A 15421-nucleotide genomic window follows, 5' to 3' on the forward strand; every position below is an offset into this window, starting at 1 on the left:
AGTAAGCTTAGGAGGTTTTCATGCAGGTCCCCACATCTGTACCCTAGAGTTCAGAGTGGGGAAGGAACCTTGACACCTACTTTTGCAGCTTTTTGCTCTGATTTTATCAATGTATCCTAGCCCCTGTCCTGCTCATACAGCTTGTTTTCCTTATTGTATCTCTTTGACTAGAAGGGTATAATGGAATATGCTGTTTCCTTTCTGCTAGAGCTTTGAGTAATGCACTGCCACTTGCCAGCAGGGGGATGGTTTGCATCATTTCTGTAGTATACAGAGCCTGCAGATCAGCAGGCTGATGTATTTCTGCCTCTAGCTTATAAAATGCAGTGTGGTTTCTTGGTAGCTCAGGGAAACTATCATAAATTGATTATATTTTAGCTTGTAGTTTTGATTCCTTTTCTGTATAAGAAGCAAAGTGATTTAAAAACAAATTATATATGTTAAGGGCAGGATTAAATGCTTCAATGTAATACATTTTAGAATAGTTATTTTAAAATTTGCTAACAGGTGAAGTATAACATAAATAAATATATGTAATGTACATATCTTCAGAGGACTTAATGCAATCCAGCAGTCTGCTTCCTCCCGATTTCATCTTCCATCAGTTGCAGAAGCAGCAAACAATTTCCTTGTACTTGTTGAACTTCACTCCTTGGGCTTAGTAGCAGTCATTAATGCAGTAAATTAGGATTTCTAACATGCTTACACCTTTCTTTGTGAAAGGGCAGAAGGTTGGACAGAAGGTTCACTTCATTTCCTGGCCTCGATGTGTATGGCCAGCTGTTGCAACTTGTCAAGTGGATAAGACTGCACAGCAGGTAGTGATATTATCTTATCAGAAATCAGTTAATCTCTGATATTTCTGCCATAAGTAACAAAAAGAACCAAGCTGCCAGCAGAAAGTGTATTTTAGGGGAAAGCGGTGAGACAAATCAGTTGAGCAGGATGGACATGGAGTTTCTAGTGCAGCCCTTGAAAGGAAGCAAAGTACTCTACTCTGACTTCCGGTGTTCTGTTGTGATTAAATATATCCACCTTTCCAACCCATCCTGTTACAGTCTGAGGCTTCACAGTTTAACAGGAGATTCAGGGCAGGTCTGATCAACAAGATTCCAGTAAGGCTATATCCACACTTAAAACGCAACAGCAGAACCGCTGCTGTGCTGAAGCTGCGTCACTGTATCACTTCCATGTAGACAGACATTCACTACAGCGACAGGAGGGGTTATTCTGTTGCTGTAGTTAATCCACTTCCCCAAGAGGCATTAGCAAGGTTGATGCAAGAATTCTTGCATGATTTCGCACTGTCTACTCCAGAGGTTAGGTCATCTTCACTATGTTGCTCAGGTATGTGGATTTTGCATAGTTCTGAGCAATGTAGCTGACTTGACTTAACATTTTAGTGTAGATCCGGCCTAAATCTGGAGAAGAACTAAGTAGAATAGCCTTGTGCTTAATTTACATTTTGGATGCCAGAACAGTTCTCCCTTTTGTCTGACTTTTTCTGCGATACCCAATGAAGCCTGAGGACTCAGAAGTGTGTCATGTTCAGTTATTGAAGGTATGTCTACACTGCAGTGTGAGCCTGTGCTTGAGCCTGGGCTCAAGCCTAACTCTCCTTGTGTCTACACTACAATTGCACTAATCCACGGTCCCAGAGCCCTGCGGGACTGGAGGGTCTGAGCTTGAGTTAATCCAAGAGTAAGGATCCAAGCCCTATTGCTTTGTAATAGAGATGCAGCCCCGCTTGCCTGAGGTCCCAGGAGTCACCTGGAAGTATTCCACAATTCCCTGGGACAACTTCCTTTATTCTCTCTCTCTCAAAAGTCTTCAATCCATTCTAATGAAAATGGAAGCCGTTCCCCTCCCCTTGGCAAAGGGCAGCAGTTCAGGTCAGCGTCAACCCAGTCTCTTCTGATCAACAATCTGCAAGCACACTATCAGACAGCCTCCTGGATTTGCAACTTAAAACTGGAGAGCAAATTGATCAAGCCTTTTGCAAAGCAAACTGTTTCCTGGCAAGGTACAGGGCAGTCAGTAAAGTTTTCCCACAGTGCACCACGGTCTTAGGCGAGAGCGGCCACATTTTGGGGTTGGCAGAGGAGCGCTAGGGTCTCTGGGATAAGATTACTTTGGCTTGGGTTTGCTCATTGCAGTGTGGACACTAGAGCCCTAAATTCAAGCAAGGATTAGAAAAGTCTTAACATAGGGTTAAAATACAATGTGGATGCTCAAGTCCAGGGATCTCTAACACAGGTCAGCTGACTTGAGTCCTACTAAGCCTGGACTTGTATTGCAGTGAAGACATATCCTGAGAGTTAACTGATTTCAAAGATTCCCACTGCCCACTTCTAACACATGCAAGACTTACAGTTTGCCCAAACAGTTCTCAGATAACTTCACTGCTTACCTCAGGGGCATCAGAGTCATCGTCATCAAGTTCCTGTCCCATAAGATTGCAGTTCCACTAGCTGGTTGGCTGAGAACAATGGAAAATGATCTCTAATTTAAAATAAATAAAGGAGCACAGGGAGTAGATTATACCCTATTTCTCTTGAAGCTTGTCAGGTCGAAACTGTGTGCTTTGGGTTACATTAGTGTGCACATTGCATCCTCCAGTTACACAAAGTGGATCATAAATATGTGTGAAATAAGAATTCAGGGTCTGACTTAACCAAGAAGGTAGTGACCGCTTCTGTCTGATATCAACAATCATAAAAACCAAGTCAAACAAATAGTAGGCATCAGTGACTAAACATCCAAAGTGTTTTATGGTGTGTACCCATTGTACTGCATTTCAAGTGATTCAACAGATAGTTAATTGTTTAGCTTACTTACAGTATAAAAGGCATGTTGGCTTCTAAAGACACCATTTCCAGATGGATTAATTATGAAGTAGTTGGAGCTTATGAAGCCAAGAAAAAAGACATCCCTTTCCCTCCCTCATTCCAAAAGATTATAACAGCACACTCACTAAGGTAATGACTAGTGATGTTGCAGAAGGTATCTGAATATGTTCCATGGATATTTGAGGCACTACACAGTGGACCAGTAGGTACTGGCTGATTTTCTTTGAGACTCAAAGATGATAGGTAAAATCTGGTGAAGTGGTGAGGAATAAAAAATAATCAGATAGTGGAATAAGTATTACAGTAATTTTTTTCTAAAAATTCCTATCCTAATCAGGATCAACCCTTCCATCAAACAAGAAACAAGCAAGAATAGCAGTGTTTGGGTCTCTTTTCTTCTTAGCAAAGTTTGATTGTGTCAGGTTGCCATTTTTCCCTTTGCCTGTTCTCTTCTCCCCCCCCCCCCTCCCCCCACAAGCTGTTTTCTCCTGTGATGGTTTTCTCATATTTTTCTTTACACTTATCTGGTAAATCACTTTGATCGGGAAAAGAGGCAAAAAGGGGAAGCTCTCATTATGTCTTCTCACAGACGCATGTTCCACCTGGTGGTAGAATGATTCCATGCAGGTGTGAAAATTTGCAGAAAATCTTTACAGGTAACGCTTAAACTGTCACAGAAAAATCTCTACTTACCATGTAGTGTTGTCAAGTTGGTTGAGTTTAAGGCATCCTACAATTTGCACTTCCTAGCCTAATTAATACTAAGAATATATCAGAGGAGACATGTTTGATCTCTTACGAAAGATCATATGTCCCATCTGGCAGGTGAGACATGTTGAAGTATTACTAAAAGAATCAAACTTGTACATAGTATGAGTGGAAAAGACATTTTGGGTCAACTAGTCTAGTTTTTGGGATTATATGAAGCCCATTTCCCTTACTACTATTGTTCCTTCTAGTAGTGTCTTAGGGCTTATCTACACTTAAAGCACTGCTGTGGTGCAGCTGCACCACTGTAGTGCTTCAGTGAAGACACTACCACACCAACGGGAGGGCTTCTCCTGTCAGCGCCAGTAATCTACCTCCCTGAGAGGCAGTAGCTAGGTTGATGGGAGAATTCACTTGTCTACATATTGCTGCTACACTAGGGATTAGGTTGGTTTAACTGGGTTGTTCAGGAGTGTAGATTTTTCACACCCTTGAGCAATGTAGTTATACCAACCTAATTTCCTAGTGTAGACCAGGCCTTAGAGAATATATTCTTAAATCAGGAATCTTAAATGTATCTGACCTACTTGACTTGTTCAGATCCAACAGAGTGGAAGCTTTATGTTGTGAAGTCAACCTTCTGAATGTGAAATGATTTAACATTGTCTTAGCCTGGAACAGTTATGAAAGGTCTGAACTCCCCTCAGTCATCTAAACAGGATGCTAGGTCTGAAATCTAATTTGGAGCAGATCTTCAAATAATTTAGATGTGAAGTCGCACACATGAAATGGATGCCTTATTTCTGCATGTAATTACTAAATTAAGCATGCAAAGTGTGTAATTGCATGCACAAAAGGCCAGATAAGCAAAGGGCAGAAATAGCGGTCATGGAATCAGTTTTTCCCACTAAGCAATGTTAAATGCAATAGTAACCGTATCTAAGGGCTCATTTGTATTTGAATACAGTTTTGAACAATTGAGTTTCCTGACATAATGCTAACTGACTAGCTAACCAGTAAAAAAAAAAAACATGTTCATCGTCATGTCATCTAACTCAGGGCTTGTCCATACAGAGACATAGTGTGTGGCACATGAATGTAAATCTATCGCGCACTAGCTTGCTGCATGCTAAGTTGCTGTGAGGACTCTGCTGTGACATAGTGTGCAGCAGTTTGGACATCTAACCAAGTAGTGTAGACCAGGCCTTAGTCTTGGGTTTCAAAAGGTAATATAGGCTTCTATAAATCAGCAAGCACTATTTGGCCTTTAGGGTTAATACAGGCTTAGCAGCTGAGGATACCTTACTTCTGCCTAGGAAAACCTTGGCCCCACCTCTCTTCCCCACCGAGAGTCCAAGCAGCATAGACATACCTAGTTGCTTTGGTTGAGGTTTTTATCCCCCTCCTGCCATGTGTTCTGAGCTACAAACTCAGCTGATGGGAAGAATCTATTTGCATCACTCATCTTCCTGGAGAAGAGAGCAGAACAACATGAAGAGTCTTGAGTCCTTTTGTTGACAATTCCTCAGTGCAGATGTCTGGAGTTCCCAGTTGTAAGATTCACCCATAGCTAAGGCCCTACCAAATTCATGGCCAATAAAAATACATCACGGACCTGTGAAATCTGGTCTTTTGTATGCTCTTACCCTATACTATACAGATTTCACGGGAGAGACCAGCATTTCTCAAATTGGGGATCCTGATCCAAAAGGGAGTTGCGGGGGAGTAGAGGCGGGGGGGTCACAAGGTTATTTTAGGGGGGCTGTAGTATTGCTACCCTTACTTTTGCACTGCCTTCAGATCTGGGCAGCTGGAGACCAGCGGCTGGTGGCCAGGCACCCGGCTCTGAAGGCGGTGCCCCACCAGCAGTAGCACAGAAGTAAGGGTGGCAATTCCATACCATGCCATCCTTGCTTCTGCTGGCAGCGGCTCTGCCCCCAGAACTGGCCAGCAGCTGCCACTCTCCAGCTACTCAACTCTAAAGGCAGTGCCACCCCAGCAGCCATGCAGAACTAAGGGTAGCAGTACTGCAACCCCCCCCCACAGTAGAAAATATTTACAGACATATAACATTTGAGTTCTTCACAATAAGTTCATACAATATTTCAGTATATAAAAATGTAAGTACTTAACTTATAAGGCTCTTCCAAATGAGGGCAAAACTATCAATAAGAGAGTAACTGACATTTTAATTTACAGTAAAAATGTGTATCTGCAAGGTAGGAGTTGGGGTTTTATCCCTGGTGTAGAAATTATCCCAGTAAGAAAATCATATTTATTTTGAAACTTTAGGTCTGATTTTTCCTCTAGTGTGTGTTATAGTCCAAAAGATACCCTATACTAACCCAGAATTGCTGAATAGAACACTTTACTTCAATGGAAAAGATTTCAGTATAATTTTTCCCTCATTTAATTATCATGCTGAATGGAAAGACGGGGCTTTTTTCTAATAATATTTGTAGTTTATATTATATAACTGACATCTGGCTCAGCTGTTGTCCACTGAACCTTTTTATTCTGTAGTGAGGTGTGTGAACAGCTTTCAGTTTAAGCACATGTGATCAGCTCCCAAATCTGAGCATTGGGTTTTCCTAACCCAAGTTGTGAGCAGCCACTAGTTACTCTGTCCTTACTATTAATAGTTGCACTTGTATGTGTTATTAGGACTTCTGGATAGATCCAGCGGTTTTTAGTGCTGCAATAAGGTGAGCCACTGTATAATTTATTCCCAGTAAATAATGGGATAACTTGTCTGCCCTTCTGCACTCATTGGGGGAATTGTGGGATACATCAGAGGACTGTCAACATTCAAGTGATTTAGCCTGCATCCCCACTGCAAAGTGTGCAGGTTACTAGTTTGAGTGAAAGCAGCACTTGGGTGTTAGCCTATAGCCCCGGATAAAATGGCTAGCCTGGATTAAAATCACCATCAAACTCAGGACAGAGGTTTTTATGAGTAGGTGGAAGCCAAATTAGAGACAACACCCAAATAAGAGCCCAAGTTAATTCTGCAGTGAAGATGTATTCTGAAACAACTTTAAAGAGTTTGACTGTACCATTAAGTAACATGTCTTAATGAAAAATTTATTAGTTAAATTGGGGGGGGAGAGAGATCCGAAAAAAAAAACAAGCCAATTAGGACAGAAGTCTAAATAGAATATCATTTTAATTCATGATGTGTCAGCTTTCAACTGAAGTTATTAATCTGTATCTGGGAGAGTAGGAGGATGCTGCTTATTTTTATGTTAATAAGCATCGGAAGTCATATTTTGTCCCAGGTGCTGGAAGATAAGGCAGCAGCTATAATTTCATATTTTCCTGATGTAGTTCTATACTAACAGACTGCCTTCACTTTTGTTAATATGCTGTACAAAAATTGACTGTTTATTAAGCATGATTTGTCATCAGGCTGTCTTAATACCGGGAACTCTCAGAGAAGGATCTTAAATATCAATATGTGCATTCTTCTACATGCCACACCAGATCACTTGTGATGTTCTCCTTCTCATTCACTTTACCTCAACCCAAGATAAAGAAGCCATGGGGTCACCGCATGAGATTTTCACATTGATCCCCAAAACCATGAAGCCAAGGGTATTCAAAATTGAAAAATCAAGCTACCAGTCTTTTTAAATTCAACTGCCAGGTGGAGAAATAGGCTGTCCCATATGCTGTTTTATGATTTTGTATTCTTTAAGATGTTTTAATTGTTTTCTTTAAGATATTCTCATGTTATTTGAATGTTTGCAGTCATTGTGTAGTGTGAGCACATTTCTTAGTGAATTCAAATGATATTCTATTTAGACTTCTGTCCTAATTGGCTTGGTTTTTTTCGGATCTCTCTCCCCCCCCAATTTAACTAATAAATTTTTCAATAAGACAATCATGGCTTCCTCAGAATGAGATATTTTAAAGGCTATATAAAATTAGCAACTTGCTAGTGAAATGGTGATACAAGGATGTGAGTCATATTATGGGGCATCATTTTTAATTTGGGTCCCTAATTTGCATGCATAAATCCAAATATTGTGTGCTCAAGTGAGCTGTTAGACATCAGAGTTTGAATGCAGTGTAGTGGTAGCCATGTCGGTCCCAGGATATTAGAAAGACAAGGTGGGCAAGGTAATATCTTTTATTGGACCAACTTCTGTTGGTGAGAGAGACAAGCTTTCGAGCCACACAGAGCTCTTCTTCAAGGCTGAAGAAGACTGAAGTCTTAAAGAGCTATGTGGGGCTCGAAAGCTTGTCTCTTTCACCGACAAAAGTTGGTCCAACCAAAAATATTACCTCACCCACCTTGTCTCTCCATAGTTAAATACACAGTCAAATAACAAGTACACTCTATGTCCAAATTTGAATTAAACATTCCTCCTGAGGTTGTCCATTCCTTGAGAAAAAGCCATGCATTTTGGATATCTTTATTAATGAATACAGGGTAGACTATAGATTCTTCCTTTTAAGCTGAGTATTTGCTTAAAGATCAAAATATACTCACTCAGATGTTTATGAATACTTTTATATCAGAATATGATCAATAGACAAATCCTTTGTTTCATTAGCATTGCTTTAAAATTTTGTTGTATTAATTTCAAGCCAAGTAACCAAACTGTTCTTGTTCAAATAATGAAAATATCCTCAATTTTTTGAACAGTGTTTGCAATTTCACAGTGGCTTTAAGGGGTAAACATTTTCAAAGGTGCCTAAGCCCCATTTTCAAATATAATTGAAGCACTTAGGAGCCTGAGTTCCATTGGCTTTCAATGCAATTTAGGCTCCTAAGTGTCTTAAATTTCTTTAGAAAATAGGACTTAGGCACTTTTGAAAATTTTACCCAGAATTTTATACCTTACCTGTAAAGAACAACTTGCTTTTGAACCTATCTTAACCTTTGGTTTACTTACATACAAACAGCCAGCCATGGTAAAAGTACTGTCTGTGGAATGTGGTAGTTCTACGAAAAACACAGTAGAAATAGTTACTCATAGTGTCTGATGCTACAGTTATATTCCCAAAAGTACAATTTATTGTAGTGGAACTCACTCTGTGGTCTGTAAAATGTTTCTGTCAAGGGCTTGGGAATCAGCAGAGTAGGCTTATATGCCTGACTCGGAAAGTTGGAGTGGTAGCAAAAATGCAAGGATAAAACTAAAATGAAAAGTGTTCTAGAGAATTGAGGATTTGAGGCCAAAGAAGGGGCACTTGGTGTTATTAATAATAATAAATTAAAATATCCCTGGCACTGAACTCCCATTGACTCCAGTGGTGCTGGATTTAGCATTTGGGCACACAACTCCTTTTAGCTATAATAGTTAAAAATAATAATCCAGTGTCATGTCTGAAAGTTATCAACCAAGAATATAGTGCTCCTCTTTATCTTTACTCTGCAGCAGGTATAAACCAAAAAAACCCCAAAAACGTCCCAAAGAAGAAGTTAGGCACGCTATCGCGTGATGTGCTAGCAGGGTTGCAACCAGTGCGCTGTGATGCTTCTCAGAAATTAATAACCAGAAGAACATAAGAATAATCATCCCAAATTACAGATTCACAGAGCACCCAAATACTAAAATGGCTTCATTTTCCCCTACACTGACATCTTGTGGTCAGTTTATATGATGACAGATATATATGTATGTATGAGGGATGGATTAATTGCTGGTGAAAAAAGAAAAGCAATGCATGAATTGACACTTGCCAAGTCTTTTTGCAAAGCATGCTCTATAAATTTATTTGTACAAATTATCTGAAAGTTGCCTGTCAATAAAACAATGTAAATGTTTACAAAAGAAAACTTTCAAAAAATATTTTTGCTGATTTCCACCCAAAGCATTCTTTTAAGCTCTGAAAACTCATTACATGTATGTGGTTTGTGTGTGAAGTGGCCTTATGTCTATGGTAAAATGTTGAACTCATTAATAGATGTAGCACTTTTATTATTTCTATAATACAGTGAGTGGTCCTGCTGCTTTTTAATTTCATTTGTAAAATTATAATTAACAATCCTACCACTGCAATTAAAAGGAAAACATGGAATTTTTAACTATTTTCTCTATAATCTTATTTCTGGCATTTCCTAACTTTTGAGTGTTTGACTTCACAACCTTAATTTCTTTTAACATAGAGGTGTGTCTGTGTGATTTCCTAACTTTTCAACAAAGCAAACTGAAAACATATTCCATCAGGTGCCAGGTGGGTCATCAGGTCGGAACCTTTAGATTCACTGCACAGACATCTGCCACTAATGGAATAGCTTACAGCAATAGTGGGTTGTCATCATCTGTGTAGAGCAGCATTGGGGAGTGGGGAAGATGAGATACTTTGCCAGTGTGTTTCACGATTTGCTGGTAGTAGAGGAATGGTCAGACTCAGAAATCATGGATTCCATTCCAGACGCTGGAGGAGACATTTCTGCTTGTTCCCTCTCCCCTTGCCAAGCTTGACTGCCCTCCACCCGCAATTCCAACTCTGAGCTTTTTGTCTAGCTATTCCCAGTTTCATTTCTCCTCTCCCCAGCTCTTTGTCCCCAATCTCCTTGTCTGTCAGTCCTAGTTTGCCCCCATCCCAGCTCCTTGTCCAATCTGTTTCTCTTTGCCTGCCTGCCAAGTACATTCCCTGTCCAAACTGGCTCCCAGTCTCCCACCCTGGGCTCCTCATCCAGTCGTCTTTCCCCCAGCTCTTTGTCCCAATCTTTCTCCAGTCAGTCCCAGTTGTCCCCCTCCCTGTCCACTTCCTTCCTTGTGCCCCACTGGTTCCCAGCCTTTCCCACCAGCTCCTCATCCAATCTCAATCTGAAGTGAGCTGTAGCTCACGAAAGTTTATACTCTAATAAATTTGTTAGTCTCTAAGGTGCCACAAGTACTCCTTTTCTTTTTATGGATACAGACTAACACGGCTGCTACTCTGAAACCACTCATCTCTGGCTCCCAGAACCTCCACCCCCATTTCCCTCCTGGGTTCCCAGTCTCCTCTGAGATCAGACTACATTATGTAATGGTGATTTCTGGACTTGAAATCTATGAATCTGCTGCCCCTCCATTTCCCAGTCCCAGTTTCAATCCAACTGTGTCCCAGTCCCAGTCTCCTTCCCTAGCCAGTCCCAGTCTCTCCACCACACCAGCTATGTGTCCTTCCTTGTCCCTCCACTGCTCTCTCCAGTGTGGCTCTTGTCCCTTCCATATTCGATTCAGGCAGTTTCCTCTTCTATGCTCCAGCAAGGGCGGGGTGGGGACATTGAGAACACAAAATCAACAAGCTCTTTGCTCAATGTTCCAGTGCCCAGTTGAAGCACAAACTTGCAGCAGGCCCAATCTGCAGTTTCAGGGAGTATTCTGCTCATCCCTGAACTGCAGCATTCCCCACTGTAGATGGAATCTTCAGAGTTTTTAGCTGCAACACTATAGCAAATCTCTAATGAGCATGTGCTAACTGATTTTTCAAAAAGCCTGTAACTTTGCCACAGTTGAGTGGAATTTCATGGAGAAACCAAAAGGCACATCCCTGACACAAAGACCACCACCTGCCAATTTTCAAGTCCTTGCTTCAAGAACGAAAGCACTAGAGAGGTCTAAAAAAACGGTCACCAGAATTCTTTAACATGGGCAAAACAAAATATTTTTCAATAGTCTCATTCTCAGAAATGTCTGAAAACTGTTTTGGCTAAAACTTTCCAGTAAAGTTCAGCCTGAGGAAAATTCAGCATGGAAAAATTCAATCCAGACAGAGTCTGGTAAAGTTATAAGCAGGGTCTTATAATAGGAAGTGTCAGGCAACCTTAATAATAGGTTGTGCTGCCAGCCTATGATACATATATACACTGCTGATCTGACCATCTAAGTAGTTTAACAGATTTGCTAATGAAGACTGGACAAAATACAGAGACCTTTTCATAATGTTATATGATTATTTTATTTAGGATTAAGATTTGTATGGTTTTATCTTTACCTAAATTTCCTTGATTTCTTGTAGAGTAATTATTTGGTGTTCATGGCAGAACTTTTCTGGTGGTTTGAAGTGGTGAAGCCATCATTTGTACAGCCTCGTGTTGTCATTAATCCCCAAGGTAACAAAGTATTTGTTTTTGATTTCATGTTAACCAGTGCTGTACAAGCCCCATAAAGTTCAGGTTTCTATAATGTAAACAGATTTAATTCAGTTCACAGAGCTTGGCTACAGACCAGCCCCTTAAAGAGCTGAAAAGTGACTTTGTAAATAGGAAACCTTCCTTGTATGAAATTGGAATGTATTTCTCAGGAATCAACAAAGCTAAGAGGCAGCTTCCTCTTCCTTCTCACACATCATCAACAGACATGATGATTAAAGTCTTCTCTAGACCAGGAAAATTTGCTTAGCTGTAACTACATTGGTGTAATCTAGATTAGCCTTAAATTCCACTCATTTATAGTCTGTGAAAACCCTGTAAAGGCAGTGGGATTTTGTAGACATACCTGAGTGCAGAATTTGACCCATATAATATTTTATTGGTGAGAATGAGACACAAAAGTGAAAGTACTCAGGGCAGGGTGGTGAACAGATCAAACAACTACAGGGAGGAAAGACAAAACTCTGCACCTGCATAGCAAAAATCATTTCAGGCACAATCTTTCTTCAGCAATTTTTCAGATTGATAAATCTGCCTCTCAGGCAGACCTTTTAGAGACTGTGGAGGCAAGGCAAGAATTATGTGCTATAGTACCATGGTCTCAGCACTGACACCTGTGATCACAGTTCTGTTGTGTAGGCTTTTACTGCCTTAATATTTTCTCATGCATATATTGTATAATAAACAAAACATCTGGAAAAAATAATTTTAAATGGTGCTAACTAAGTTACGATGTAGCCCAAATATTTCAAAATGAAAAACTTACAAAAATCATATTTTTTCTCTTGAAATTTTCCTCAGAAAACAAAATACTTGGTGGCTTTTTCAGTTTTTTGATTTATCAGCATTTCTTTGTGCCTCCTATTCTTTCTCTCCCCCTTTTCAGTGGCAAACTGGGGAAAAGGGGACAGAAGAGGGGCTAAGAAAAAAATGAACAAAAAAATTGAAAAAATTAAAACTATTACTTGTGTAAGCTTATGGAATAAAAATTACTTCAAAATATTTCAGCCAGCTTTGTTGATAAGATTTTGAACTGCATGATAAACTAAAATAATGTGGAGGTTTTGTCTTCTATTTTGCAGCTGAACCTGTGAAAGATGCATCTTCTGTTCCTATTTTGAATGCTAATAGAAGAAATTATATGGATAGTTCATGTGGTTCTGACTTTATAACCAGGTAATATCAGTTTCTTTTGTACCATTTTATATGTCTCCCCCTTCCACTCAAATCAAGCACGAATATTTGATTATTTTCTGATGCCCTTTCTTGAAATGTCCAGAGGGTGTATTACCAAATAATAGGTGAAGCCAAATTTCTTATACATGATTCTGTAAACATAAAGCAAAATACTGCTAGCAACTATTATAGAATTTTCTGAACCTGGTCCCATTGATTCCTTTTCATTCTGTGTAAGAATACATATGAAAAGATTGAGAAAACTTGTTAAATTCTGAAAATAAATTCACTTATGAAAGTGCAGACCAATAGTTCTGACTAGAACCAGAATTGCTTGTAATATGGAAGCCTGCCCCACATAGCTCTGACCACGTGTCTCATCAATGAGATTCATTATGTGCATTTCCAGTTCTGGGCTTCACTTTTCATAAGCTCTCAGTCCTGCAAGTCATGAAGGCACTCAACTCTCATTTAAGTCAGAGGGAACTGAACCTACTTAGCACCTCACAGGATTGGGGCCCATTCAGAGAGTTTGCAATTCATCATCTTCTGTACAGTGGAGACTAGAATTGAAATAATAAACTCTGATTTGCTTGTGATCTACAATATAGAAGATTTGAACTCTGTCACCTTTGCACTAACATACTATACCACAAGGAACCCTTGAGTCTGGAGATTCAACATGCAAACCAGTCAATGTGTTCAACTCCAGCAGCCCCAAAACTTGAGTGTATGTTATCAGGCTTCACACGTTTTCCCAGTAAGATGCTATGTAAAATAACCAGTTGTGTTTGTTGTTTTTTAGTGTTCTTGCAATATTTGCACTTAAAATAGTTACTTAGGCTATGTCTACACTACCGCAGTAAGTCAACCTATGCTACACAACTCCAGCTATGTGAATACCATAGCTGGAGTCGACATATTTCAGGTCGAGTTAACACGGGGTCTACATCGTGGTGAGTCAACGGGAGTAAATCTCCTGTCGACTTACTTACTTTTCTCATCGGGGGTAGAGTACAGGGGTCAACTGGAGAGCGATCTGCAGTCGATTTGGTGGGTCTTTACTAGACCCACTAAGTTGACCGCTGTTGGATCAATCTCAGAGCATCGATCCCAGCTGTAGTGTAGACTTGCCCTTAGAACTAGACATTCAAAGCAGAGGAATGAATGCTTCAATGGAAGAGCCTCTTGAAGTACTAGAGATTACATTCTTGGAGATGGAAAAAAGGATAAAGCCTTTTCCTTGTCATACTGGTAGTGCACCTATATATTGGTGTGATGGGTGCCTTTAGAAAACCATTTATAATGCTATCTCTGGTGGTAACAGGTAGATTAATTATAGCAGAAGGGGATTTAGACAGAATAACACACAGAAATTATGATGACTGAAGAAATAGGGAGAAAATCTCAGGCATGACTTTTTCTGGCTGGCAGCCATTGTTGAACTATGTTAAGCTTTGTTCAGCATATATGAGGCCAAGAAAAGAGCTTGTTTTCCTGAAATCCAAAGTGGCTATTTCTAAACATTATAAAGAAAATGAAGTGAAAGGAAAAATACAGAAAAGACCAAATGCTGGTCTCAGTGACACATCTTTATACTAGATCTTAAGGTCATGAATTCTTAACTGAGGCAAAATCAAAATGTGGCATAGTTTATTATGAGGAAATCCTAATGTTGTGAAAGAGTGGGAGTCCAGAGCAGTGTATTCACTAAATATGTTTTGGTTTTGTTGATATTAAAAATAGGGCTGTCAATTAATTGCAGTTAACTCGCGCGATTAACTCAAATCATGATTTTTAAAAATTAATCGTGATTAATCACACATAACAATAGAATACCTATTTAAATTTATTTAATATTTTGATGTTTTTCTACATTTTCAATATTGATTTCAATTACAACACAGAATACAAAGTGCACAGTGCTCACTTTATATTATTATTTTTGATTAGAAATATATGCACTGTAAAAATGATAAACAAAAGAAATAGTATTTTTCAATTCACCCCATAGAAGTACTGAAGTGCAATCTCTTTATCGTGAAAGTGTAACTTACAAACACAGATTTTTTTTTGGTTACATAACTCACTCAAAAACATAACAGTGTAAAACTTCAGAGCCTACACGTCCACTCAATCCTAAGTCTTATTCTGTCAATTGCTAAAACAAACAAGTTTCTTTATGTTGACGGGAGAATGCTGCTTATTTACAACGTCACCTGAAAGTGAGAACAGGTGTTTGCATGGCACTTTTGTAGCCGGTGCTGCAAGGTATTTACATGCCAGATATGCTAAACATTCATATGCCCCTTCCAGCTTCGGCCACCATTCCAGAGGACATGCCTCCATGTTGATGATGCTCATTAAAAAAATAATGCATCAATTAAATTCATAATTGTACTCCTTCGGGGGAGAATTGTATGTCTCCTGCTCTGTTTTACCCGCATTCTGCATATTTTCATGTTATTGCAGTCTTGGATGATGACCCAGCACATGTTCGTTTTAAGAACATTTTCACAGCAGATTTGACAAAACACAAAGAAGGTACCAATGTGAGATTTCTAAAAATAGCTACAGCACTCGACCCAAGGTT

General features: G+C 39.5%; 1 protein-coding gene across 9 annotated transcripts in view; it reads left to right on the forward strand.

Moving 5' to 3' along the window:
• CAMSAP2 (calmodulin regulated spectrin associated protein family member 2) overlaps positions 1 to 15421 on the forward strand; it is a 162665-nt gene that overhangs the window by 113299 nt on the left and 33945 nt on the right. For all 9 annotated transcript variants that reach the window (XR_006273763.1, XM_038412793.2, XM_038412792.2 and 6 more), the window contains 2 exons: positions 11520 to 11613; positions 12735 to 12828. Coding sequence is in view for 8 of the 9 variants with exons in the window: in XM_038412793.2 (XP_038268721.1) it covers positions 11520 to 11613; positions 12735 to 12828 (188 nt within the window). In the remaining variant the exon portion in view is untranslated. The remainder of the gene's footprint in view (positions 1 to 11519; positions 11614 to 12734; positions 12829 to 15421) is intronic.

This window comes from Dermochelys coriacea, chromosome 8 (genome assembly GCF_009764565.3).
Source record: "Dermochelys coriacea isolate rDerCor1 chromosome 8, rDerCor1.pri.v4, whole genome shotgun sequence".
NCBI lineage: Eukaryota > Metazoa > Chordata > Testudines > Dermochelyidae > Dermochelys > Dermochelys coriacea.